General features: G+C 46.4%; 3 protein-coding genes across 5 annotated transcripts; 2 read left to right on the top strand and 1 right to left on the bottom strand.

The window, feature by feature from the left end:
* Positions 1 to 226: 226 nt before the first annotated feature.
* LOC106660444 (dnaJ homolog subfamily C member 10-like) lies at positions 227 to 4,142 on the top strand. Its single transcript, XM_014383411.2, has 11 exons — positions 227 to 457; positions 519 to 678; positions 749 to 962; positions 1,034 to 1,245; positions 1,316 to 1,546; positions 1,640 to 1,855; positions 1,928 to 2,054; positions 2,128 to 2,346; positions 2,427 to 2,702; positions 2,768 to 3,044; positions 3,114 to 4,142. Coding segments are annotated over exons 1-11 (2,364 nt in total). The 5' UTR covers positions 227 to 455; the 3' UTR covers positions 3,544 to 4,142.
* Positions 4,143 to 5,181: 1,039 nt separating this feature from the next.
* Positions 5,182 to 11,343, top strand: LOC106660441 (LHFPL tetraspan subfamily member 3 protein). Of its 2 annotated transcripts, none has more exons than XM_014383408.2 (6): positions 5,182 to 5,752; positions 6,401 to 6,670; positions 6,733 to 6,927; positions 9,377 to 9,464; positions 9,538 to 9,923; positions 10,158 to 11,343. In XM_014383408.2, the coding sequence occupies exons 2-6, from the start codon at positions 6,454 to 6,456 to the stop codon at positions 10,409 to 10,411; spliced, it is 1,140 nt and encodes a 379-aa protein (XP_014238894.1). In that variant the 5' UTR covers positions 5,182 to 5,752; positions 6,401 to 6,453; the 3' UTR covers positions 10,412 to 11,343. The 2 variants fall into 2 exon arrangements, with proteins under 2 accessions (XP_014238894.1, XP_014238893.1); XM_014383407.2 differs by having other exon boundaries at positions 5,184 to 5,752; positions 6,395 to 6,670.
* A 108-nt stretch (positions 11,344 to 11,451) lies between these two features.
* On the bottom strand, positions 11,452 to 24,894 carry LOC106660298 (paired box pox-neuro protein-like). 2 transcript variants are annotated; one of them, XM_023461943.1, is made up of 6 exons: positions 24,768 to 24,894; positions 20,908 to 20,945; positions 17,363 to 17,583; positions 13,274 to 13,604; positions 12,780 to 12,957; positions 11,452 to 12,697 (listed from the first exon to the last, which is right to left on the bottom strand). In XM_023461943.1, the coding sequence occupies exons 2-6, from the start codon at positions 20,918 to 20,920 to the stop codon at positions 12,163 to 12,165; spliced, it is 1,278 nt and encodes a 425-aa protein (XP_023317711.1). In that variant the 5' UTR covers positions 20,921 to 20,945; positions 24,768 to 24,894; the 3' UTR covers positions 11,452 to 12,162. The 2 variants fall into 2 exon arrangements, with proteins under 2 accessions (XP_023317711.1, XP_014238715.1); XM_014383229.2 differs by lacking the exon at positions 24,768 to 24,894 and adding an exon at positions 24,129 to 24,259.
* Between the last annotated feature and the right edge of the window lie 1,869 nt (positions 24,895 to 26,763).

Here is a 26,763-nt window from a genome sequence, read left to right on the forward strand (position 1 = left end):
TTTGCGACAACCGGCAACGACTCGCGTATACTTGCTGCGCTGCAGGTTACGGTTTACCAACTTGCCACTGTAGTTAAATAAACCATGCGATGTGACTCGAGCTTTCGAATATTCGCGCTACATGGCGCTTCGCTCGGTGTCTTCGCCGCCGGGCGCCGAGCCGCCGACAGATGCTGTCTACCGGCCGCTTAACATTTTCGGCTCGCGAAAAGAAGAGGGAGAAAGTGAAACGTGTGTTTATGTTGTTCGCCGACAACAGACCATCTTCCAAATACGGCCAATGGACCTAGAGCACTAATCATTTTCGATCATGACAGCCGCGTAGCAAGACCCCAATTTTTTTTAACAGTTATAGAGTAGTAGCTCCAGAATTTTCGGATGTAGGAAGAATATTCGCCAAAAGCTTCCGCTCGCGCGTGTCAGTGATTTTTTGAGCAAGCAACATCAACGAAAAGATGTAAGTTTTTTACACGACTCTTGAGGTAGTGATAGATTAAAAACCCTTCGTCATTTTTTAGGCGTTTCTTGAGACTTGCTGTTTTCTTTGTCCTGTTGTCTTTGGCGTGGGCAGCCGAGGATTACTACAAACTCTTGGGTATTGAGAGATCAGCTGATCAAAGAGAAATCAGAAAAGCATTTAAAAAACTTGCTGTCACTGAACATCCAGATAAAAAGACTGTAAGTTGAAAGTTTGAATGACAATCGTATAGGCACTATCATCTACCCTTTTCTACTTTTTTCTATTCAGGATGATCCTGATGCTCACGAAAAATTTATCAAGTTGACAACTGCTTATGAAGTATTGAAAGATCCAGAGTTAAGAAAAAAGTATGACTTGTGGGGTGAAGAAGGCTTGGATAACAACAAGCGCCCGCAGTACCAATCCTACACATACTACCAAAACAATTTTGGCATTTATGATGATGATCCTCAAATTGTAACATTGAGTAGAACAGATTACTGTAAGATACTCATTTTATTTATTGCAGAGTTCCAATTTTACAATTTCACTAAAGATATTTATTATCAACAGATGACAGCGTAGTTGATTCAGATAAAATGTGGTTCATCAATTTTTATTCACCTCAATGTAGTCATTGTCATACTTTAGCCCCTGTGTGGAGAAAAATAGCCAAAGCTCTTGAGGGGGTCATTAGGATTGGTGCTGTTAATTGTGAAGACGATTGGCATTTGTGTAATGAGATTCAAATTCGATCTTATCCTACTTTGATGTGGTACCCATCTGTAAGTATTTTTTTTTAAATTAAAAGAAGAAGAATCAACTTTATTTATTAGTTTGATTTTTTAATTAAAGAAATCAAAGGAGCACTATGGACATAAATATAATGATGCCAAAGATTATGAAAAGTTAATGAAGTTTGTCATGAGTAAAGTAGAAACAAAAATTAAAGAATTGAATGTTGAGGCATGGAAAAATCTTCAAAATGGCAATGAAACTATCAAAAAACCAACATTAGTATTAATTTGTAGAAAAGATCATTATTGCTTTACATGGGATGAAAGAAAAAGGGTTGCTTCTATTTTTGTAAGTGGTAGATTATAATTGATATTAATAAATAATGTCCAAATTTTTACCGAACCTTTTTAAATGTAAATTTGTAATGTAACTAATGTTTAGGATACCATTGTTGATGTAAAAGTTTTCAATTGCAAGGATGATGATTGCGGCAGCTTACTTACAGATACTACTACTAATGCTGTGTATTTACCTGCTCAAACTACATCAGAGTTTAAACCAGTGTTATTTGAAGAACTTTATGAATTAGAAGATTTAGTCAAAAAAGTTTTAGATCAATTACCAGAACCTAAAGATATCAGCGAAGAGAAATTTTGGGTAATTTTTAAATCCCAATTCAATGTTGACTAATTTTTAGAAGAAATTTTGAATGATAATTTGTGTTTGTAGGAAATAAAAAGTCAACTCGAAAAAAAGAGCAATGGGGGATGGTTAGTCTGTTTTTACATTGGACATGCAACAGAGTTTGATGTTACCTTGAAAAAGCTTCCTACATTATTGAAAGATGTTAATTTAGGTATATTAACATTCTTTAGTATTTTTAACTGTACACTTTATAATTGTGTATTTTAATATTTACTGTTCTGCAGCTAAAGTCAATTGTGGGCGCTATTCATCGTTATGTAAAAACCTCAATATCAACTACTATCCTCTGTGGGGTGTTTTAAAGCCCGGTGGAGCGTTTGAAACAAGTCATGGAAAAAGTAATCTTAATGAAGTGGCGAATTTTGCCAAAAGTAGCATGAAAGCTACAAATCTATGGGATCTTTCCAAAGATCAAATAGACTCCATAATGAGCTCGGGTAGCAGTTAGTATATTTGGAATAAATTTTAAATTCTTTTTCAAAAATTTTTCAATTTACCACTACAACTATGATTGGTTTTACAGATGAGCCTTGGTTTCTCGACTGGTATGCTCCATGGTGTCCTCCATGTATGAAATTTCTACCCGAATTTCGCAGAGCATCGTTACAATTCGATCCTTCAGTAGTACGTTTTGGAACGATTGACTGTACAAAACATTCAGATACATGTAGACAGTATAATATTAGATCTTATCCAACAGCAATGCTTATAAATGGGACTACTACTACTTACTTCTCAGCAAACCAAAGAACCTGGTGGTACATTACGGAATTCATTAAAGAAACGATGAATCCAACAGGTTATTATATAAAAATTAAACAATTTATAACTTTTTGATGAGTAATTCAAAGTGTATCGTTTTAGTTATTCGTCTTACATCCGAAAATTTTGAGAAAAAATTAGTCAAAAAGCTCATACGGGACATTTGGGTAGTCGACTATTTCGCTCCTTGGTGTGGACCGTGCCGTCAATTAGCTCCAGAATGGAATAAAGTAGCGAAAGCTTTAAAAGAATTAAGTTTCGTAAAAATTGCCAGTGTCGACTGCGAAGCTGACAGAACATTATGTCGAGAGCAAGCAGTTGATAGCTATCCAACAATCAGGTTGTATCCCAAGAACAGCGTAGGAACTAAGAAAGTCCTGTAAGTATTTTTAAAGTACTTTTGAAATTAATTTACGATACAGAGTGTAAACTATTGATGATTTAACAGAGAGTACAGTGGATCACGAGATCACGTGTCAATGCTCAATTGGATCACGAACTTTTTGCCCGTTGAAGTTCGTGAAATAGAAGATTGGCGACTGGACCAGGAAGTTCTCCAATCGGACGATGCAGTTTTAGTAGACTATTATGCGCCTTGGTGCAGTCATTGCATCTCTTTGGAGCCCCAATTCGCCATTGCCGCTCAAATGTTGGAAGATAAAGTACGTTTCGTCAAAGTCAATTGTGATAATTATCGGTTCGCTTGTAGAAAAGCTGAAATACGAGGCTATCCAAGTCTCAAGCTTTACGCATTCGAAAAGGATCGCAAGTCGTTGAGCGCTGGTTTGCGATTGCAAGGCACGACGGCTGCGCAGATCCGAGATGAGGTGCTGAATATTCTTCCGGAAAAGTATCTGGTGGAACATGACGAGCTGTAACGCTAGTTTATGAATAGTTTAGGTGCCTTAGTTTAGGTAGCTAGCAATCGAATTTCCTTTTTTAGGAGGTCGTTATCATTCATTTTTCTTGTCGCGCAACGAAACGAACAAAATCATGGATGAATGGTCCGTAGAGTATATCAGCGTATTGATTACGAAAAATGACTTTTTGTTATAATTATTTTTTTTATGATAAAGTAGACTGCGCGCTGATGAAGCTTCACTCTTAGCTCTTGCTATAATTTTTGAAACTATTTTTGAACGATCACAAGTAGTTTTATATGATATGCGCAGGACTTGACCAAGTATTTTTTAATGAAATTTTTTACGAATCTCGCAAGACTGAGAAGGTGCAAGGATCAAATTTTTCTATGTCTTTTATTGCAATTTTGTAAGATTTATATTTTTCTACGTTATTGTATACACGTCTTTTTTACGATTATATCATCGAATTTGTTTATATTGATGTACACCAAAAGTTTTTGTAGGATGGATTTTTTCGACACGGCTTTGCGCATCGGAGCATAATAAAATAATGAAATCATTTGTATATATGAAAAAAATTTTTGTCGCATAATGAAAAATATATATCAATGCATACAAACGCAACAATAATGTAATTGTTATTCATTGCAATGTGCGAGAATACGTAGTTTTCATTTTTTTTTGCTGTATCGTCGCTCGTCGTTGGGTTTACGGCTGCGTGACTGATTACAAGCGCGATGATGTCAATGGTCTCTTTTGCGTGCAGCGGGCATGTAATGATACGCGCACGCAGAGTAGCTGCTCCGTCTATTCACAGAGAAATCGAGAGCTCGACACGGCGCTTTGACCGCCGTAATTGATACGTGTCATTTGGCGGATCGTTGAATCGATATGCCAATGTTTTGCTTTGAGGTAAGAAAAGGTGCACATTGTGTGTGTGCATGGAATAGTAGGTATATGCTAGCGGTGAATCGCGAATCATAAATCATGATCAGCCTTCCGCGTGTACGCGAGTCTGGCAAGTCATGAATGCACATAGAAAGGCGGCGATTGCCGCTGCCGTTCGCGCGCTTCTAAACAAAAGTGCAACAGTTTAACAGCGGCACTTTGAGCTACCGATAGTTGTCTCGACTCGCGTATGTAATGCAGCGTTTACCGGCCGCAGATGAGGTTCGCTCGGTGGCTGCTCCATCGACTTTCCCTCAATTTTTTGCGGTAAAAAATATATAAGAAGTAAAGAGATTATCCGAATAAATATTAAAGTTTTGAAAGCTGCCGGCTGAGAAATCGTTAGCCACTAGAATGAAATATGCGCTCCGATAGGATCGTTCGGGACGGACAAATTGCTCCATGGAGTATTTGGGATCGCTTAGCTCCTGTAGCACCTTTACAATCTATAATCGCGATCCTCTTTTTGTCCGGCTTCGTTTCTCTTTCTCCTCGCCTCCTCCGCGCGTTACATAGCTGCTACGGATCGCGGCGGCGAAGGAGCAGAGCCGAGTCGAGCTGCGAGCCAGCGTATAATACCTTTCTCTCGAGCCGTTCAATGCACACAAACGTATAGTTGTATACACCTATATGTGCGCCATCTTGCTCCGAGTCCGTGTCTCTCTCTCTCTCTTTCTGTCCATGCTCCTTTTTCCTCTCTTTTTCTCGCAGTCATCGTGGCAGCTCCGCAGCACAGCACTGACACCGCCGCACACGTATATAGGTAGCGTCGTCGTGAAAATCTGCGATGCTGTGTTGAGTTTTCCGCGATCGGCACCGATGCGAAAATAACCCGCTGCCTCGGTCCCGCGGCAGAGCAGAGCAGAGCAGCACAGAGTGGGTAGCCAGCCGCAGAGAGTAGAGGAAAATTTTCGTCGCTCTCGGGCTGTCGCGCGCGCGTCTCTCTCTCTCTCTCTGTCGGTCAGCAGCATTTGTGTATATTTATCGCGGCGTCAGTCGATTGGCGAACGCTGCCGAGTGCGCGATCCGTCGTACAAGCAGACTTCAGCTCGAGGCTCGCCAAGAGTTGGAAAATATGACCACCGGTTGATCCTACTGCTCCAAAGTGCCCGAATCGAGACGAGTGCAAGTGTGTAGACTCGTGCCTTGTGCGTCGAGTTCAAAAGCAGCAGCAGCGAGCACAACGATAAACATCCCGATCGACATAGTTATGAAGTGAAACTTTGCAGCGTCCCAAAGATCCAACGCACGCATTACTCACCCAACTCGGCGTGTCGTGAGTATATCTTGAATTTTTTCTGCTTCCCGTGTAATTGGCCAGATGCATGTGCATCGTATATAATATAAGGAGCTGAGTCGTACCGTTATGGTAAATACACGAGCGCGTCTATATAGCAGCACGTACACGTCGCTGCTGGGCCGCTTTTCATTGAACTTCCTGCTCGAGCGATGTTATACACGCGTTTCAATAGTCCCGATGACAGACCAGAGCCAAATGACCACAATTCGTGCCCCTTTGACTCGTCGCTTACGAGATCGTTCCGTCAAAAAATATTCGAGTAAATAAAAACAAACCAGTCTCATCCGTCAAGCTCGATTAATTGTCAATTGCGTAAGCTATGTAGCGCTATGCAGATGCATATCGAGAGGTGCGACGCGAAATAATGCCAGAGATATATAATGCACACCCATGCCAGTGAGCTCACAAAGGCTCCGCGTGTAAATCATTTTCAATAGAGAGAGAGCGATTACAAAACAATAAACTTTCGACGCGCTCACACACGCGGCCGCGCGCAGATACCATCTCAAACAATATAGCATTTGAATATAGCTGCTGCTACATTGAATCGAGCCAAGCTAGAAAGTAGCTGGCGAATAATCCTGCGCCGCACATTATGTACATATTGGAATTATGCAGGTACAGGCGGAACCGAAGCCCGTAATAAAATAAGAAGAAGACAGGCTCCTGGAACAATCATGGGCTCGAAAGTCGAGTACGTCGAGTCGTCGCACATGTACGCGACGAATTACATACGAAATTCCAAGGCCATAGCCGTGCTCTGGGGCATCTTCACCATCTGCTACGCGATAATCGGCGTCGTAGCCTTCATCACGCCCGAATGGCTCGGCGATCTCGAGCACGAGAATCCCGGCAGATTCGGCCTCTGGATGAGATGCAGCTTCGCCGGCACAGGTAACGATCTCGTTCGAGAGCTCCAAGCTCCATTGTTTTTATGTGTCCGTTGGTCGTTGCAGGCGAGCTGGTCGAGGAGTGCGTGGGACGCCTCGACGAGCTGTCGTCGATCTCGAGCGTACCCTTCAGGGCCAGCACGATCCTCGTGGCGATAGCCGTGCTCTTTGCCCTGCTCTCCATCTGCGCCATGCTGCTCTTCTTCTTCTGCCAGACACCGACGGTTTTCCTCGTCTGCGGATGGCTCCAGGTTGTTTCCGGTAAGTCTCGACGACTCCCTTGACCATATCGACAAGAACAAAAAGTGAGAGGATATTTCGCGTACGCGATCGACGCTCGAGATTATTTTGCATGAGCATTTCACGCACGTCTGGCTTTGGTGTTTGTAGTGGCTTGCGATCGTGAAAATCGTAAATTGCTCGCGAAAAAAGTCTATAAAATAGTTTGGTCGGTAAGCCATAGCTTCTAAATTCTCTTTCTCTCTGTGCTCGCGAGAAATTGACCGATAACAAGCTGCTGCAGCTTGAAAGTTTTTAATGGAAAGTAGCGAATGCCGGAAATAAAGTTTACAAGCGCTCCAGCTCGTAGGAAAATGAATCGGCGATCAAGATGCAACGACGGCCGATTTGTCCTTGAGCCGCGTCCGGTTAATTAGCTTACGAGCGGCGAAAATCGAGCAAATACAACGAAAAGCTGGCAACAATTTGCGATCTAGCGAAACGGCCGGGATAAAGGAGCTCTGTACGCATGTACAGCTCTATCGGATTAATTACACGCGCCGCGGATCGCGTGGCTTTCGATATAATCATAATGCATAATAATTTTCACACTTGCCCGATTAGATAGATCGGTTATTAATCTATATATGAAAATTGGAAAGTTCCGAGTATACACTTACGAGACAGGCGTGCGGGTACGCGTATTTTTTGAAAGTACCCAACTAGACAGCCATAAACTGCGGTGAAACTGCCGTAAACGACGAGTTTAGATAAAAAAATGCGTGTACGCGCTGTGTTGGAGGGGGAGAAGGGAGCTCGCTGATATCTCGGGCAATTAGTGCGTCGATTGTTTCTAAAGGCCCGATCTTCCCAGCCTTAATGAAAAGAATATATAAGGTTCGCACAGGCGTACGAAACAAGTGCAGTGAACTAATTAACTCGTCGCCGCTTTTCTCATAAGGTCGGTTTCGGAGCTGAATCCAGAAAATAAGCGTCCTAATGCGCTCGGTGTAGATCGCGATCCGCGGCGTGTCTCTGCGGTTTTGTTCTCTCCCGCTGAAGTGGCTATCGTTTAATCGAGATATAATTCCGCTTAATAAATTGCACAATCTCGTAGCAGCTCTCGCGTGCATTATGCAAGATATAAAAAGGTTTTATCGCTGGATCGAATCGAAATTCGAGCGTACGGCTGTATACACGTGCACTTTCGCGCGAATTCCTGAGAAATGGCAAATATATTTAGCGTATGCACGCGCCTCTCACAGTCTGTAACAGCTGCTGCTGCTCAAAGGATGCATGTATATATACCGCTCCTATATAAGTGCGTCGCGCGGACAGAATTAACCGTTACTTTGCGCTCGACTAGATATGCCCATATAGACTGCGTTGGCCTCGCGCAGATGGCCGCGCAGACTCGCTCGACGTACTTACTCCACGTCCGCGCATAGAACAACAAAATATACGACAAATAAATAAACTGCAGCGACAAATCTGCACTCTAGTTCAGCGACTAATCGTGCGCATAGCTGCATCGAGCCCTCGATATCGATTGCGTAACGATACGCCAGACCTATTTCGATTGTGCAGCGCACACATTATTATCGGCTGGAAGCGATCGTTATTCAACGCTTTGCTCTTTCACCTACATCGAGGCAGCTGCTGCTCCTGTTGCTGCGCGTTTTGTTGATGTTTTTCCTCTCTTTCGCTGGCAAAATGTTCCTACGCTCTGATTCGCTTACTCTCTCGCTCCGGCCGCTGCCTTTTTTGCGCAGCTATATGCCCTCGTGCGTACAGTCGAGTGCGGCGCGTCGAGAGCGAAAGTATAGATATATATGTGGTTCGCATAAGTGCACTCGTATGCGCGCGGCCGATACGAAAAAAGTCGATGCACTCGAGCCGACTGACTGGCCAACTGCCGACGATACAGATATGCGCGCTTGGACAAAAAGACGCGCGCAGTCGATTGGCCGCGGACGAGCTGCTCTCTGAGTGGAGAAAATCCCGAGACGATCGTTCGATCTTTTTTTGCCACTAGACCGGCTGCAAAGTCACAGAGATCGCAGAACTCGAGTAGCGAGCCGACGCAGCGATCCTAGTACTCGAATGCTCTTGGCTAATACACAACGTACCTCACGACGACCGATCGTGAGAATCGCAATTCCAAGCGCCAGATAAAACTTGTCGGCTCGACGCTTCCGAATCGACGGCTAAGAATATGCAACTCGCTGCCACTCGCTGCCAGACGTGCATATTTTTGCATTATTACAGTTAGTAAAGGTGAATTAAACGGCGCATAGATATAGATAGACGCGTACATAGGCTATATAGCGGAGCAACAATGTGCCCATATATCGTAGCGCCTTTCACTCGCTCGTTCGTCGCGGCTCCTATACATATATAAGCCGTGTTGTACGTTGCGCTACTCGGGCCTCCACGCGAAATATTTACTTTTAATCGAGAGCCCATGCTAAAAATGCATTTCTATTTTCAGCCATCTGCATGGGCGTAGGAGTTGGCGTCTATCCACTCGGGTGGGATTCACCGGCCGTTCGGGCTATATGTGGTGCGGCCGCTGCGAGGTGATGATCGTAACAACGAAAAGAAAAACATCGAGTCGTTTTATTAATTACTTGCAACGCGTTTCTTTGGCAGATATAATCCAGGCGGCTGCGCCATCAGATGGGCGATACCACTGGCGGGTATAGCGGCCCTCGACGCGGCGACCCTCGCCGCGCTGGCCTTCATCCTGGCCACGAGGCACGTCAAGCTCCAGGCCGAGCCCAGCTTCAACAACGGATCGCTTTACAAAGGTGAGCAGTCGTACTATCCCGACACGAGCAGGGTCCACGCGACCTATAGCTCGCCCTCGCCCTATGTACATTACGAGAGGTACGTCGATTTGGCGAGGCAACGCCAGAGGGCCGAGCGCCTCAAGCCGCCCCCGCCACAGTCGCCGCAACGTATCGATTATTATCAACCCTGCTTGGATCCCGATCAACCGAGTATCATTTATAGCCCCCTCAACGAGGGCTGGTATGGTTAGTGGCTACACTTGTTTTTTTTTACCTTTTTTTTTGCTTGTCTCTGTTTCTGTCTTGGTTCCTCGTTCTTGTTGTTCGTTGTTTTTGTCTTTGGTATTGGTGCAGGTGAGTAGACGCGACCGCGGACTGATACCCGTAGGCTCGTTCGTGTGTGTCGGTTACTGGTATAAAACATGTATACTTTTTCCTTCTCTCGAGCACTAAATTATGAGGCTTGATCGTTGTCCACAGGCGAAGTGAATCCAGGCTACGTGAACGAGGCCCAGAGCGTCGCCGGATCGCGCAAGTCCCTGTCGATGCGGCCCGTCCTGCTGGTCTCGGGGCCGCCACCGCCGCCTCCCGAGCAGGACCGCTACAGCGAGCTGTCGCGCGGCAAGTCGCACTCGCATCATTCGCTGTTCGCCGCCGGGCCTCATCCCTCGGCCATGCATCATCATCATCACACCAACACCCTCAACCACTCGCAGCACAATTATCAACTGTGATGATCGCGAGGACGAGCATCTCGCAAAGACTGCAGATCGTTTGGGATTGTCGAGCTCTCGGCTTACTCGCGACTTTTCGCGTTAGTGGCCACGCTCTCCTCCCCTAGTTTTTATTACTGATAAATACGTATTTATTCGTTGTATATTTACAGAATTCAATCGTGTAGGATTCACGATGCCACTTGTTCATGTACGATTACTAACAGTCTGTGTATTGTGTTGACAAGGGCCTTTGCGCTCGATCGCGTGACTAATTTTTGTAATCGCGCCTAGTTCTTACGTAACTACTTCTCTTTTAGCTTTCCCAATGATATCAGATATAATCGTTCTACGCCGAAAGTGCGACTCTTAATTGATTTTCCCCCTCTCCTGCTCGAGAGACTACGCTCGAGATTACTGGCTGCAGCGGGGAAAATTGCAAAAGTGCCTACGAATGATTGATGAGCGGTTATGAGATAATCCTTTTAATCAAAAGCTTTTCACCACACAAAAGTTTGTTGAAATTTAAATGTTGAATTTTAAATTTGAGATTTAAATTTGCAAAAATTTTTTTGAAAAGTTTCCAAAACTTCGAGCTAAGCACTTTTTGTTGAAATTTGCCACAACGTGCATGTCCGTTTGCTCCAAGTCCGCACACGAGACTTGATATTATTTGTATTTTATTGAGACTTTGAGTAAATGATGTGTTAAGCGCCTGCTTTTTTTTGAGTATGTGTATGATTACAGTTTATTATTTTGTAAGTGTATTTATTAATGCATCAGTGTTATTCCGTCGATATATATATGTATATTTAATATGTTTACATATAATGTACACATATGCACATATATTCAAATATACATATGATATATTCGATAAAATCTGTCATACAAATAAGACAAAAGAAAATATAATCGAAAATTTTGTTTAAAAAAATGAAATGACAAACCAACATAATTTTGTTTCTTTTTGACTAGTATAATATCATTATATCTACATATATTATATTTTTCATATTATGATACATCATTAATATCACGACGAGTATTTTCTTGTTTTGTTGTTAACATTCAAATGGCTGGTTCAAAGCGTCACGAGAGAAAAACAACATGCGACGATTTTTCAACAGCTGCGGCAAGAGATGATACACAAGTAGAGAGAGAGAAAATTACAAGTAGAAATTAAGTACATGATAAATGGCTCTAGTTATTATGGCTCATTAGGGATAACAGTCAACCTACTTATTGGCTAAAAATCGTGTTATACTACAATATCGACAATCTAAACGTGTGTGTTGATTTTTTTTCTACATTACATATCAGCCTTAAAACACATACGACGTGAACAACCACAAGTTGATAATAGTCGTTCGTACAAGTGGAGAATGCAAGAGAGACAGAGAGAGAGAGGGAGAAAAAAAACGATTAAGCTCTAATATCATACAAATCGCTCCTTTGGAAAAAAGGAAAGGCGATTATTTGGTCGTCTCTCCTCGGTGAGATCAAGGGGTAAAATTTAACGCTATAATGGAGAATCGGCAAAAGGAAGTGTTATTATTTTACGAGCTATTAAAAAGCGCATGTATTCACACCCTCTGGAATTGCGAGCGCGCGTGTAACATTGCCGGGCAACAAGTGCTTTTATTGCGGCTCAGCAGTTGGCAGTCGTAAAGCTATAAGCTTGTCGCGCTCTCGCTCGAGGATGCACACCATGCTCCTTTTTCCTTATCGTATAACGTATTGGCGCGCGTCGACGCTTTAACTTTTACAATTCACAGCTCGGTTTTGCCCACGACGACGATGCCGCAAGGCTGGACGACTCCGGCTACGCCGAGTCTCGGCCTCTTCTTGGGGCACGCGTCGTCCTTTTTCAGCAGCTCCTCGATCGAGTACGGATTTCGTTTTTTGGCTTGCTGCTGTTGCTGCTGATGCTGCTGCTGCTGCTGTTGCTGCGTTTGTGGCCGATGCGGCGTTTGTCGCTGCTGTTGCTGCTGCTGCAACGACGCCTTGATGAACGTCGAGGACGGCCCGTCTCGATTCGGTGTACACTTGTTTGTCGGCGTAAAGGCGCTACACTTGCCGCCGAGCTCCAAGACCGTCTGGGGCGTCCGGCTGGGGCTTCTTTGGTAAGGCTTGGGACGCTGAGCGTTCGCGAGCGAGTCCGGGATCGTGGCCGACTCCTCGAGGTCGCTTTTGTCGAGCGAGTCCTCGCTGCCGAGGGTCGAGCTGGCGCTTGATTTCAGTTCGAGCAGCACCTGCGACTGCGACGATTCGGGATTGTCGTGGAGCCGCTCCGATTCCAGCGATCTGTGAAAAGCAACAAGCAGCTATGAGCGAACATTCATAATTCTGGGTTCTGTCGAGTGTCGTCGCATCTTCAGGTTTGTACCTCGCTATGTTCTGGAGGGTATGTAGGTGCGGCGCCTGGTAGAGCGACGAATAAAAGGAAGAGTTCCAGGCTGCCGACTGGGCCGTGGCGGCTTCGCTTCCTACGGACGAGACGCTCAATGGACCGAGGCCACCGCTCGCAGGATAGAAAAACTGGTAATCCGCTCGTACGAGTGTTTCTGCAAATGCCAAAACGTCAGCCAGACGAATACTACTATGTGTTATAATACAATGAAGCAGGGATGGGCTGCGTGCGTGAAAGCTACAAGTTCCGCGAAAAGGAGCCACCGTTGGGCTTTGTGCGCGCAAACTCGGAAACAATGTACTCGAGAGCATGTCTGTTCTAGGCAACATGCGATACAGCGCGATACACAAAAGGGTAGATGGGCTCGCGTGACGGCCATCGTCTATGATTGCCAGAAAGACGGCTCAATTTGCGCCGATCACGCACGTAGCCAGAGACATATCACTAGCCAAGAAAGAACGTTTTCGTACCAGTTTGAGCAGCTGCGGCTGCGGCTGCGGCGGCGGCGGCGGCCTGATGCACGACGACGTTGCCCTGCATCTGAGCCTGATAAGCCGTGGCCGCCGCCGAGGAAGAGGAGGTCGCCGACGACATGGACGAGTGCTCTAGGGACGGGTGCTGCTGGTCGGTCTGCAGGCCGCCGCCCCTGAGTATCCGATTGACGGACGAGACCGAGGGCAGGCTCTGGGGGTCGCAGGCGCCCTGACGCACCAGCTGCTCCCTTATCTCCCAGGCGAACATGGTCGGCTGCTCCTGCTTCATGCGCAGGATCTTCTTCACGACGCTCGGCGTTGCCACTTGCTGTAAGCATACATTACGCGTGAGACGGAGGCATTAGCGTGACAATTTAGATGGATGCGTACGCATTTATATGGATACTTTTGCTAGTTTAACGTGTATAGTCGTGTGCAGGGGTGGAGCTGGGCTCGGCTGGCAGAGGACTGCAAAAGGGCGTGTGCAATGCTAGGCTGACGCGTGGGTGGGTGCGCGTGCGCTCTGCGATTCGGAACTGCCTCGGGACTGCTGCTGCTGCTGCTGCTTATCGCTCGTTAACACTGTACGTTACAGTGTCGATGAGCCGATGCTCGCCAAGTCCCCGGGGACAATTGCAACGGCTACCCCCCGCTCTCTTCGGCTCTTATCGTTAACGCAGAGAGCCGCAAAGCTGCCGGTTCCTTTTCATATGCACGCGTCCGTATACAGTCGTGCTTCTGCCTTGGCTCCGAAGGGGACAGCTGCCTTTCGAGGCTTACTGATCGCCACCCTCTCGAGTAGTCGGGCCGGGCCATCGATGGACAATAATAATTGGCCAGGAAGTGTCGCGCGCTCGTGGCTCGCCCGGCTATGAATGCCAGTAACCGACAGATACAGATTCTTATCTCTCTTGCTCTTCGAAGCCGTCTTTCGTTGTCCGACGTTTAGAGGCTATATATACCACGCGGCTGATTTTCACTTTTAAGCCTCGTGTACGCGACTGACACGAATGACGATCGTCGCTGAGCAAAATGAAGAAAAGGCTCTTGCGCGAGACGTCTGCACGCTCGTATTGAAAATTACCGATCCAATTGCTGCCGCGTTTTTTCGACCTAGAGCGACACGACCATTTTCTCCAATTGAGACGTCGTAAGAGCGACACTTATCCAGGAAAAGTCGCGGCTGATTATATGAGTAGCAGTAATGAGACGTGTGGACGTTGCCGCGCTCGAGGCGAGGCCGGAAACTTTGTATTTTTATATAAAACATTTCTTCATAATTTATCATACGTACGTATACTCGCGCAAACACCCTTTAGACATTCGACAGAGATTCGTTCGCTCTCGAGCTCATAAGTGTTATAATATTTTCGAAATGGCTTCATCAGCCGCAGGTATCGCTCACGTCTCGCTCGCTACAATTTTCTCAAAAGTATCTCTAAATAACTCGCTGAATAATTGGACGCTTACAAAAAGAAAAAAAAGAATAAGAAAAAAAAATAAAGCAAGTAAACGACAATGTTTTCGTGTGTAAAATTGCGCGCACGCATATAGCTATACCTTCGTAATACGGTCAAACGTCCGACGAGCGGAACTGTCCTGCCTTGTTATTATTGCCTACCCTGTTTTTTCTTCTCTCTCTCTCTCTTTTCTGCTTTTTATACACTGTATACGTGTAGTAGCCAAGGATTATTATTATATGTATCTATACGGCGCATAGGCTGCACACTTTACTGTCTATGTTTGTACTTTTGCCGCGCGAGCTCGCGTGAAAAATCAAGCATCGAAATGTAAATACGCGAGAAAAGGCGCGCGCGCGTGTCTAGTATATAGGCAAGTTGGGACGCGATCTTAATTGGATGATAAGGCCTTGCTGCTGCAATGTTTGCGCTCGAGAAAATCGACTGCGTCTTTCGAGTGAAAATGCGATTCTGTGTTTGTGCATGCTATATAAGTGTGTGTGTGTGTGTGTGTGTGTGTGTGTATGTGCTTCATTTGTGCGGGCAAATTATTTGCTGATTGAGCGCTCCATATGCGTCGGTCGCACCAGTGGACACCTGTGAACGAGAAACTATTGCCTCTGTTTCTTTCATTGCTCTCGGGAAATCAGGCCTATGATTATATATCGTCGGAGCGTAAAATATAGCTCTATAGAGTGACGAATTTTTCTCGAAAATGTTGAAGCTCTCGACAACTCTGCCGATCGTTACGTCGCTTTCGAGTGAAAATTAGCTCGTCCCTCTGTGTATAATGATTTTTAGGAATGCGCCGGCCATTATTAATAATTATAAAAGTGTATATAAGTAGTCGGTTTTTGTCGCGTAAAAAATAATTTTCGCATTTGCTCGGCGACGCGAGCATAACCGTAAAATTGAAAAGTGTCATATTCGCAGGATGCACGTACGTATGCTCGAGCGCAAAACGAGCCGGCCGAATCTTTCGAGCCCGACACTTAGACATGCAAATTTCGCATGCTCGCCCGGGTGCATATCGCCTTTTTCAAAGTCATCATCATCATCATCATCATCGTCATCATAATCACCATCGGCATCGCACGATCGCCGAGTGTTTGCAAGCAGCGCGCGAGCAAGAGTCGATAATCGTCATTTTCGATTCTCCGTGTGCGAGTGTGCGAGTGTGCAGTGTGCGCTGCAGCTCGCAACGACAATTTGCCAACGCCGTTTTTGCATATTTTATGAAGGCCCGAGTACACACACGTACACAGCGCTGGCCATTTTTTTATTTATTTTCTTTTTTGCGCGAGAGCCTGCGTGACCAGGGCTCATTACACGTGTGGCTGCGGCTCGCACACTTGCATACATATACATTGTTGTTGTATTATTTGCTCGGTTATAGTTGGCGTTACGCGCATGGTAGTTGGGCCGCCTGCATTAATCCAGCCACTGGGCTACATCTATCGAGAAAAGCAGCAAAAGCGGACGAGCTACGAGTTGCCGAACGAGGCGCGAAACAGATTTTCGTAAAAGTAAAACGACGACCTTGGTCCATAAAACCTTACGCGCAACTCACGGGCGGCAGATTATGATTTTTAAGAGGGCAGTTGGCACCTCGTCCTCTTTGCATGATATCTTATAGCAGCTACTTGGCGCGTTTCTTTCTCGCGCTCGTTCCGAGTCGGCCGACGAAAATTATGCTAATCATCGGGTAGCTGTAGCCGGGACGCAGGAGTCAGGCAGCAGCAGCAGCAGCATAATGCACGGTAATTGCGCTGCACACGCGTCGTCCTCCTCGGGATCCTCTTAAAATCGCATCGGTAACGCTACTGAAAAACGTGCCGATCGCAGGCTCGTTTTTTGAAGGGCCTCACTTCTCGCTCGCCTGCCCAATTATCACGGCAATAAACTCGCTGCAGCTCGCGCCAAACTATGTACTCTCAGCTTTCGTTTCTTTTCACCCTTTTTCCTTTTCTTTTCTTTTTTCGCCTGCTTTTATTTTCTCTTACAAAGAGCCTAAAGCCTGTTTAAAGAGAGAAATTTTTCGTGTACATCTCACACGCGAGTTTTAAAAAAGTGGGTGCACACACACATAACACACAGTACACACAGGTACATATAGATTTTTAGCCTCGGGGCCATTTGCATAATTCTGAAAATGCCGATCGCTACTCGAGTCCGAGTGCAGCGAGAGATATTTGTGTCCGAGGTTTGCCACCGAGAAAAGGAGCGCACGCGAAAATCCTTTAGTCGCTGCGGTACGCTCCTTTCAATGGGCACATAATAAAAAATATATATATCGTGTATGAATGTAGGCAGGCAGGTAAGAGCGCGAGAGAAAGAGGCGGCAATTTACGGCGCGAAATTTACAAACGACGAGCTGCAGCTCGCGCCCAATGAGGATACACATTTTATTTTATTAGGTGTTGCACACACGCGCGCGCAAGTGCTCGATTTTTACGAGTTTTCGCAGGTCGGGCTTCCGCGGCGGCGGTCGAAGCACGCAGAGCTCCTACCGTTAAGCGAAAAAAAAAGACAAAGACTGGATGCAATTGGCTCAAGTTTATATGGTTGAAGTGCGAATAGCTCGAGTTAGAGAATGAAAAATCGGTCGATCACATACGGTGGCTACCTTGGTCTTGCTGCCGCCTATGCTGCCTGGCCTGATGCTGCCGGTCTCGTAGAACCTCGTGAGTATCTTGGAGACGCAGCCGTGCGAGACGAGCAGCTGCCTGGATATGTCGCAGGGCCGGACGCCGACCAGGGCCAGCTGGACGATCTTCTGGCGCACGCAGTCGGGCAGCGGTCGCCCGTTCACGAACACGCCGCCGAGTTGGTTCACTCCGGCTTGACCTAGGCAACAAAAATCACTCGCGTTAATTGCTGTATATACTTTCGACGGAATTGAAAGAGAGAGAGAAAAAGAGAAGGGGGGGGATTTTAAGTAAGTTTTACGACGGCCGAGCTATGTTTCTAATTCTCGCTTCTCATAGGGCCGTAAATATTTTCTCGCGGCTCGGCACGCGCTTGCCGCGACTTATTAAGTGTTGACGACGAGCTCGAGCGAGGCGCATCATCGCTGCTCGACGCAGCTATAATGCTCGGCACTCTACGCGTACTCGACTCGTAAATATTACTGCCCGCTGCATTCCGCCGCCACAGACATTTCGCACGGGGGGCAAGTAGGTTGCATTTTCACCTGTACGAGCTACATTATATTCTCTATATTATATTCTATATTTCGCATTATTGTGTATTGTATATCATAGGTCGCGCTGGACGGAGCGAGCAGATCTTTGTCACGGCCCGACGACCAACGGCTTAATGCATGTATAATATAATACGCGCGTCGCTGCTCGGACTCGGCAAATGCAATTTGTTAACGAGATAGAAATGTCTTTTCGGCGAATCGCGCCTCGCTCGATGACTCGCACGCAATAAAACATTATACTATCTCGCTCTCTCTCGTACAGCTATATACGTGTAAGCGTGACGAAGCTGGCCCCGTCGAATAACGGCCATCGCTCGAGATTCTCGTCGTCTTTGGGATACGCAGACCGTGGCTCTTGTAGCGCATGGCCGACTCGATATACGTATAGCTGCGACGCTGCACGATTCGCGGGCGGATCCGATCTCGGCCGCTCTGAGAAAAAGCCCAGCTATAAAGAAAAAGAAGAAAAGGTCTGCGTGGAGGCACGCGCCTTCACGTGCAGCGGCTAATTACCCCATCCCTCAGCCATCCTAACAACGTCCATGATAATAATGTCATCAAGTCCAATTATCGGCTACACATGCGCGCCACGGAGTTTATTGCCTCAAAAATACATCGTCGTACGTACGAGCGAGCGAGCAAGCCGCGCCAGCCTGACGGCCGATAAAAAATTGCTTTCTCGAAAGTATATCGCGCGCCGCTTAATGTAACACAGAGAGAGAGAGAGAATACTTATCCGCCGCTGACGACTCGATTATATTATTACCCTTCGCCTGGGAATTTATGGGCCAAATTGTCAGCATCTCGTTGATCACTCGATGCGGCCCCGATCGATGCGCCTCGGCAATTTGCACTTTTTTAAATGCCATTTTCGTTGCTACATACAATCGGCTGCGTCGGTCAACTTGGCTTTCCGGAAAAAGCACGGCTAGTTCCGTCAAAATTGATTGTTATATAGCACCTAGCTAATTAAAATGCGCTTATTGCGACCGACGCGATCGCAAATGACAACGTGGATCATCGTATGCAAAAAAAGTAGGAAACGCATTAAGATCCCATTTGAAGCTACCTCGACCCATTCTTTCGTCTTTTAGCCGTCTTTTAGTTTTCGGGAAGGTAATTTAAGGAGAATCGATTAGTCAAGGTGAGAAAAGCAAAGGGACGACAGTCTGTGGTCAGCTCGTCGAAATTCCTGTCGCAAACTCGTGTTATACAGCGAGAGCCTAAATTATTATTAATTGTGCTATAAACGGAAGTGCGAGCTCAAACAAGTACCAAGAGAGAGGGGCGCTTATTGCAGCGTATCAGCACCCCCTTTTTCGTCATTTTAAACAATAAAAAGTTCAGACTGGTAAGTAGATGTATATAACGACAAAATGAAACTCGTAAACAGCCCGTAAAACAAACAAAATTATGCAGCCCAAAGACGCAAGAGAGGAAGGAAGGAGTGCGCGCACAACGAAACACCAAGAATGATACGAAGAAAAAAAAACGAAAACAATGAAGGAAGGGCCGACGGAGAAAGAAGAAAGGAGAAAGAAGAAAAGAAGAACAAGGCGAAATTAGTCGAAATCAAGATTTGCTCGATTGTCGTCGTCGTCGTCGTCGTCGGGGTATAAGAACGAAGGTAGGCTTACGAGAAGGAAGATAGGTGCAGTGCGCACCTCATACGGGGCTATTTAAGCTCGAGAAGGGGGCCGCCGAAGCGCTGCGCGAAATTAGCGCCGAATGGCCTTTCGATGCCTATCGGACCTTTTGCTCATTTAGACCCCTCGACGCGCAGAGAACACGCGCCACCTTACACGTGTATTTGTACACCTGCTGACGAGCGAGCTGCCTAAACGGATGCGTTATTGTCTCATCTCCTTCTTTTTTCCTTCCTCTCTAATAGAGGATGTGCGAAAATTTGGCCCCGTCGCTAATAGACTTTATATATACCTATATCGTTGGCGTTTTATTGATTTTTCGACTAGAGCCGCGGTAATTGATTTTTTGCCTCATCGATCTACTAATAGTAGAGTGGACCTGTTCACAGGTGCGTATAAATATACACAAGGCAGATATATTAAATATATACGAGCGCGTGCGAAAGGAGAAGAAGAGATGCTCCTCTTGATCTCGACCAACACATACTACACGCATATCTCGATACACATAGGTATATAATTTATACGGATCGGCATGCGACCAGATCGATTTGTCGATGACGTCTGTGGTATTTATTTTTATAACGACGAGGACAAATCGAGCCAACGAGGCCCGAAATTCGAAACAATTCGTCCGATCGCGAATGACACTGACTCATTGGTAAAACGGGAAGGCATACTATCGCTGCCTTTAATTACCGTGAGGGGAATTTATAAATTCGAAAAAGTATAGCGGATCCCCGAGATTTTTCAACTATTCCGCGGCTTTTTAATCGTTCGGCAGAATCGACGGCTTGTCGCGTCGCTCCGTCTCTGATGTTTTGCCGAAACGGTAGCATAGTCGTCTTCGTCGCCGCGCGTATCGATTAATGTATATAAACGATTAGCATCTTCCTCTCTCTCTTTTTTTTACCGTCCCCAAAGAGAATTCTCTCTCGTTCTCTCTCTCGTCATAATACATTAATCTAATTTTTCACTATTGATGCCGCGAACGAGCGTATACGCTTTTTTACGATTATGGCGAGATGTTGGATGGAACTTTTTTGCGCGCGCGCACGCCTCTCCCGCTGAATTTTTCGTATATCATCGCGTGCAGACTGTTGCGAGGCACTTTATAAAAAGGCAATTAAAAACGATAATTCAAAAAGTCGTCGAATAAAAGTGCCCAAGCCGGAATATAGGCGAAAAAGGGTTTTGTTAGAACCGCGAATTATTGCTCGATCTCGAGCCGAGCAACTATTAATTTTTATCATCGATATTTTATTTACAATCGTTCATAATTCGGCATTAAAATGGTTGTATCTCAAGTTTGGTCCTTACCTGTATGCGGCATTTCTGCGACTGCTTTGGAACTCGAACTGCAAAAAGAAATCATAGCGACGATATAAATATCATTAAAGTGCATATGGAACTGCGTATACGAGGCATCATCGGGCGTTATTTCAGCGATTATGATAATGAGCCTAGCGTGAATCGTACACACTGTATATATAGCCTAATGAATTTTAATGCTCCATTATAGGCGAGGGGCGAGCATGACACCGTAGGACGCGTCGATGTGTGCGTGTGCCTCGGCCGTCCGCGCGTATATAAGTGTGCCTCGCTCTGCGCTTGTGTGTGACCGATAACGGGGGTGTGCATATAAAATGTGTTACGAGCGACTAGGCCTAGCCGCGTGACTCCTCGTCGTTAGATGCCAGCCCGCTGCTTTTTGCTGCTGCTCGATATTTTCCACTTTAGCGCTGAAAATTTTCACGCGACTCTACGACAATGCGCGAGTAAAGCAAGAAAAAGCAGGTAGGAAAAAGGAGCCAATAAAAAACCGGTACTATTACGTATCACGGTCAATTAATCAGCTTCGGGCAGCTTTGGCCGTAGTCCACTCGAGTCGACTATCCGAGCCATATCGCTAAATACAGTTTCGGCGTAAAACTGGTATTAATTGGCCGACTAAACTGCCACTGATAGCCGATGCTGCTCCTGATTGATTAATCATCTGCGGCTGGCGGTCGCGCGGGCCATCCCGAAATTTATGGCCGTTCCGTGAAATCGAATGTTGACTAATTTCAGCGTATGCTAAGTAGCAAGTAGCCAACAGAAGCAGCAGCAGCATCTTGCGCGAGTACATTTTTCATTTTTCAAAATTTGGATTTTTATATACTTTTGCGCATATCGGAACGTCGACCGGACTTACAAAAGTGGTATATAAGGTAGCAGGTGGCTCTGGGCACTGGTCACACGATAGCGCGTGCTTAGCGATGCAAATTAACGCGCGATTACCGAAGCATTGGCTGCTTTCTTTTTTTTGCTCTTTGAGCTGGCACGGTATATATCGCGGCCGATTTAGGCCGTATACTCGAAGCTCTGACCCCCCCGCTCGGTATCGTTTGTTGTTGTTGTCGCGTAGGTACACATACGTGCGGGCTAATCTTGATTTAATTACCAGACATTATATGCGCGCGACCTCGCGGACACGCTTCTCGACTTTTTAGCATAAATTGATTTTTCTTCTCGCACGCGTCATACTCGTTGGCTCGCGAGCTTTGCTTCGCTCGTACTTGTATAATTGTACCTATATAGGCGCGTACTTTTATTCCTACAATATTTGTAGCGCATGTTTTTGCCTGTGAGTCCGGCGTTGCCTAGCGATAATGAGAATGAGCTCGGATAATTATATCGTTTATAAATCAGTCGGTGACGTCTTCATCCGGACGACGTTCCGCATGTCGCGCTCCTCGAAAATTCCTCCTTGTACCACTGTATACACGTTGTGTACGTCGCGTTCTCGGCGCGATCGCGCAATTAAAAAGCCATGGGCGCAGATCTGCTCAGGTCGGCATTCCCGAGGATCCCGAGCCGAGCCGCCAAGCAGCACTCGTCAATGTAGCCTGCATCCATCAAGTTCGCGCAGCTTCGTACGCTTTTTAGGCCCAGAACGCATGTGTACGCAGCAAATACTTAATCGTCCTTTGAAGTGCTTTTTGTGCTCTCCCTTATTATATACCCGCTACCTCTCTCTCTCTCTCTCTCTCTCTCTCTCTGCCTCGACAAAAATGAAATTTCATCTACAATATGCTGTAGGGAACGTATTTACGTCCCTTTGCAGCATATATACATGGCGTACACACGTATAAGGTCACGCTCTTGCGTGTTGGGAAAATCACCCGATTTTTCGTTGTTTATTCATTAGGTTGCGGCTGCTATACCGAGGCACAGTATATAGAGGTGTATTATAATAGCATGATCGCGCTTGCAAAAAGGGGGGTAAGTTCTCGCATACATAGGCGTCGCCGGCGGATCTCCGAGCGATATGCACGGCTCGACAGCCATAAAAATCTGAATACATTAGCGAGCGAGACTGCCATGTGAGCTTTTGCTCCCGATAATGCCGCCGACCGCACGATGCCTATCATGCGCGCCGCTAACCCAGCCGCCGACCTATACCTGTACCTGTCGACGGCCAACTTTCCTCCCCCCCCCCTTCTTTGCTTTTTCTGCCCCCGTACGGCTTTTATTTTTTTTTAGACGCGCAATATTTCAAGAAAATTGGCCATTCCGCAGTGTCGCATCGGTCGTGGGCCGTTGAAAGCCGCGAGAAACGATACTCCACTCTACTCCTTCAGGATGAAACAATGTGACTTTTCGCGATTCTATCGGTGCGGCCTCGATAGAGCTATTTCGTGTACGAGTGGCGTGTAAATTTCGCGGCTAATTTCACCTTATGAGTCTGTCTAGATCGCTTTTTTTCCTCCGATAATCTAGCTCGGTCGACGACTTTATTCCGTTAATCTTCGGCCAATGAAAACGATAACAGAAAAAGCTGACATTTATAAAACGCCCAAGTATATGAAAACGTTTGCCACGATATCGCCGATAAGGATCAGCCGGAACAGCATCGCAAGTATAGCAGCAGCAGCAGGTTCGCCTTTAAGCGCATTATCAGCGTGTACAAGCGATGACGACTGGGACGCGCCACGACAACCTCATCCTCGCCACCAAGTTTGCATGGAAATTCGAGATTTTCTTTCACGCTGCGGCCAATGTACACAGTTGTTTTTATGCTAATTTTCAGAGGCCGTCCCTCCAGTGCCTCGCACCAGCAGCCGAGGAAGAAACGAATCGCAGCCGATGTCGGGCCGTTAATTAAATTATTATTATGACGCGCTAAAGGAGCCAAGTAGCGGAGCTAAATTGTAGTCGTAAGCTTATTAAAGGCTTTTTTCTCCCTGGGCCGCTTGTTTACGAGTGACTGGACGATTTTTCAGCGCAGCGCGTACCAGTAAGTTGGAGCATTCGCGATTATTGGTCGGACGGTGGATAACGAAAGTCGCCTAGCTGCTACTGCTTCTTTGCCTTCTTTTTGCCCCTATTTCAGCTGATAAAGACATAATATTTACGCGTGATTAGAATTAAGAATTTCGCACCGAATTACAGGATACCGGCAGCCGAGGCAGATAAGCTGCGAGGAACTTACTTTTACAGTTAAAAGTGGCCGATTTTTTTTATTCTCGTTTTTGGTTGCTTGGCAATGTAGCACTTACCCATTCAAACGAATCCATAAATTTGACACATGATCGGACGATTCACGCTCGACTTAAACTCGCGGTAACTTATGGATGCACTGCGCGACACAGAGAGTCAGAGATGAGGCTGCGCAACGTGCAGGCCCCATCGCGCGTCGGACTCGCGACTGAGCAACGTGCTTTTTTTCTTCCCTCGAGTCGAGGCTGCTCGAGTGGAGGACGGAGGGAAAGCGCCTCGGTCATAATTGGAATAATTTGGTCGGCCAGTGCGCATGACTTACCGTGTATGTGCCATTCGTGCGTTTCACGGAGCGCGAGCGCGACGAAAAAAATTTGCATTTTAAATGAAGCGATAGCGTGCGCGGCGGCGGCGGCCTAGGTGTACACACGGCTACAAAGCAGTAAGCAGCGAGCTCGAGCCCGCTGACTTTATGGCAAGAAAAATCTTAACGCTTTTATCAGTCTTGAGCGCGATACGCCGAGGGTAAAAAGCGCGCCGAGCTTTATACGCTTACGCGAGCTTGTGTGTGCATATACATACAGTGTGACGAAGCGAGGCGCGATGTTGCTTTTTTGCCCCTTAGCTTTACCGCGTACTTTATTGGCCGGCAAACTTTTTACTTTCTTACGGCTAGGAATATAACGAGTAGGACTCACCGGTAGAGCGGTCAGCTCCAGGTTGCGCTGCTGCCGAGCCTGCTTGCCATCGGTCACAAAGTCGACTCGTCTTTCGGGGAAAATTCAACAGCTCTTTTGGCACGACAAAAATTGATTCACAGCCACGATAAAACCTCTTCGATGCAAAATAACAACGCGTGAATTTGTCTGTGTTGGTGTGTTGTTTCGGATGTGCTTCGGCCTACGTAAATGCGTGTGTATCGTGCGATGCTATCCACGCGATGGACACTGCGTGTCTGACAGCAACCACTTGAGCGAGAGCGATAGGATGTGTGCGAGCTGTTGCTGCTCACGTACAAAAGCGGGGGCAGTATATAGCAGAAGAGCTGCTGCTGCTGCTTCTTCTTCTTGCTGTTTCTGCTCTCTCTCTCTCTTTCTCTTCCTCTCTCTCTCTCGGTCTTTCTGCGCTCTATACGGCCCCCGGGCACGCATACAGAGACTGCGCCAAACGCGGAAAAGGAGGCGGTAACACTTTGCTTTGCGCGCGCGACGCGTGTCCGGATCGACGCCGCGGCTACGATTAGCTCTATATATTAGAGCAAACTCAACGGGAGGAAGAGGAGTTGGAGGAGGAGGAGGAGGTGGTGATACTTGCGCTGGTAGTGGTGGTGGTGGTGGTGGTTGCTGGACGCGGGTGGATTATTACATAGCACCTATAAGTGAACAGGTTGACAGGATGAATTAGAAATTGAGAGTCGATGCTACTGAGAGGATTGCGCGATTATACAGCTATTTAAGCGAGTCTCTCGATGTGGTGGGCCAGCAAAAAAGTTGTCCTCGTATAGACTAGGTGGCCGGATTTTTTTCTGCCCGTTAATTGATTTTTACGCCGTTGTTTTGCGCACACATGGACAAATCGACTATTTTGGCTTAAAACTGACTATAAGCACGCGACACACGCGCGACATGTAAATCACATTTTACTTTGGAATTTATACGAGTAACGAATCCTCTGTCGGCAAAAACTATTAGTAGTATATCAAATTTCTAATAAACGTACGAGATAGGCAGTTGGTTCGGTCGCCGAGGCCTCTTTAATGGATCGACTGACAAATAAACCGCAGCGCGGGTATCACATGCAGCCCTCGATGTTATGCCTGTACGTACGAGGTAGCGAGTAGCATCGGTGGCAGCAGCGAACGCGGACACGTTTACAGCCCCCCACGGAGTAATTGTCGGCGCTGTAAACGAGCTTACATAAGGTGCGTGTGCAGCCCGAAACTATCTTTACGCTTCGTTGAGTTTCGCCGACTAGCGCCAAATGCTTCAGCTCGAAGGACGAGCTGCTATTTTTATTTTACAACTCGATGATCACCGACGTCGCTGCTCGACTTTTTTCTATTCCAATGATTTATCGATTCCTACTTCATTGACGTATCGAGTCCGAGGGCGATCCCTGCCAATATGCAAATCGACCAAACTAGCCGCATCGTAACAAGGTCGCGAATGATAATTAGCTTTCGAAACATTGTACATTGTATCTATTATCGCTGAAAAATAAAAAAAGTTTACTCGAGTAAACGCCAACTTTTCGATTGGTATAGAGATAGTAAACGTATAGAAAACCCTTGAAATGTCCATCGAAGCGTAACCACGCCAGCCACCCCCGCAACTATAGTGTCTGGGATTCATTGCTGCATCCACGCAACAGCGATCGATCAGCGCAGCAGCAGCAGCAGCAGCAGTGGCGAGGGTCAAGCCTCGAGTTTTTGCGGTTCGGCCGGTCAACTTTTGCACTTTTTCTTCTCGTGGAGCGAGGAGAGAGCGAGAAAAGATAAGAATCCAGAGTGTAGCAGTGGATGGCCTAGAGCTCATAGGTCGCGAGCTCATTGGCTCGGCTCGAGCGCGGATACTCGCCAACCCCACCAGAGTAGCTCGGCGCCACGCCCAGGAAGGATGCGCCCGGCGAATCCCACCGTCAAAGGGATGATTCCGCCCCCAATCCCGATGCTCGACAGCTCCCACGTACACGGGG

Source organism: Trichogramma pretiosum, unplaced genomic scaffold, assembly GCF_000599845.2.
Source record: "Trichogramma pretiosum strain Unisexual culture from Peru unplaced genomic scaffold, Tpre_2.0 scaffold27, whole genome shotgun sequence".
Classification (NCBI taxonomy): Eukaryota; Metazoa; Arthropoda; class Insecta; order Hymenoptera; family Trichogrammatidae; genus Trichogramma; species Trichogramma pretiosum.

What these genes read in the sequence shown, in the direction of transcription:
- LOC106660444 (XM_014383411.2), top strand. An exon ending in AAAGGGTTGCTTCTATTTTT is followed by an intron (nt 1,547 to 1,639) that starts GTAAGTGGTAGA and finishes ACTAATGTTTAG; the next exon opens with GATACCATTGTTGATGTAAA. An exon ending in ATTGAAAGATGTTAATTTAG is followed by an intron (nt 2,055 to 2,127) that starts GTATATTAACAT and finishes ACTGTTCTGCAG; the next exon opens with CTAAAGTCAATTGTGGGCGC.
- LOC106660441 (XM_014383408.2), top strand. Translation starts at nt 6,454, where the DNA reads ATGGGCTCGAAAGTCGAGTACGTCGAGTCGTCGCACATGTACGCGACG. An exon ending in ATGGCTCCAGGTTGTTTCCG is followed by an intron (nt 6,928 to 9,376) that starts GTAAGTCTCGAC and finishes TTCTATTTTCAG; the next exon opens with CCATCTGCATGGGCGTAGGA. An exon ending in TGTGGTGCGGCCGCTGCGAG is followed by an intron (nt 9,465 to 9,537) that starts GTGATGATCGTA and finishes TTTCTTTGGCAG; the next exon opens with ATATAATCCAGGCGGCTGCG.
- LOC106660298 (XM_023461943.1), bottom strand. An exon ending in AGCCGCAGCTGCTCAAACTG is followed by an intron (nt 12,958 to 13,273) that starts GTACGAAAACGT and finishes TGGCATTTGCAG; the next exon opens with AAACACTCGTACGAGCGGAT. An exon ending in ACCCTCCAGAACATAGCGAG is followed by an intron (nt 12,698 to 12,779) that starts GTACAAACCTGA and finishes TGCTTTTCACAG; the next exon opens with ATCGCTGGAATCGGAGCGGC.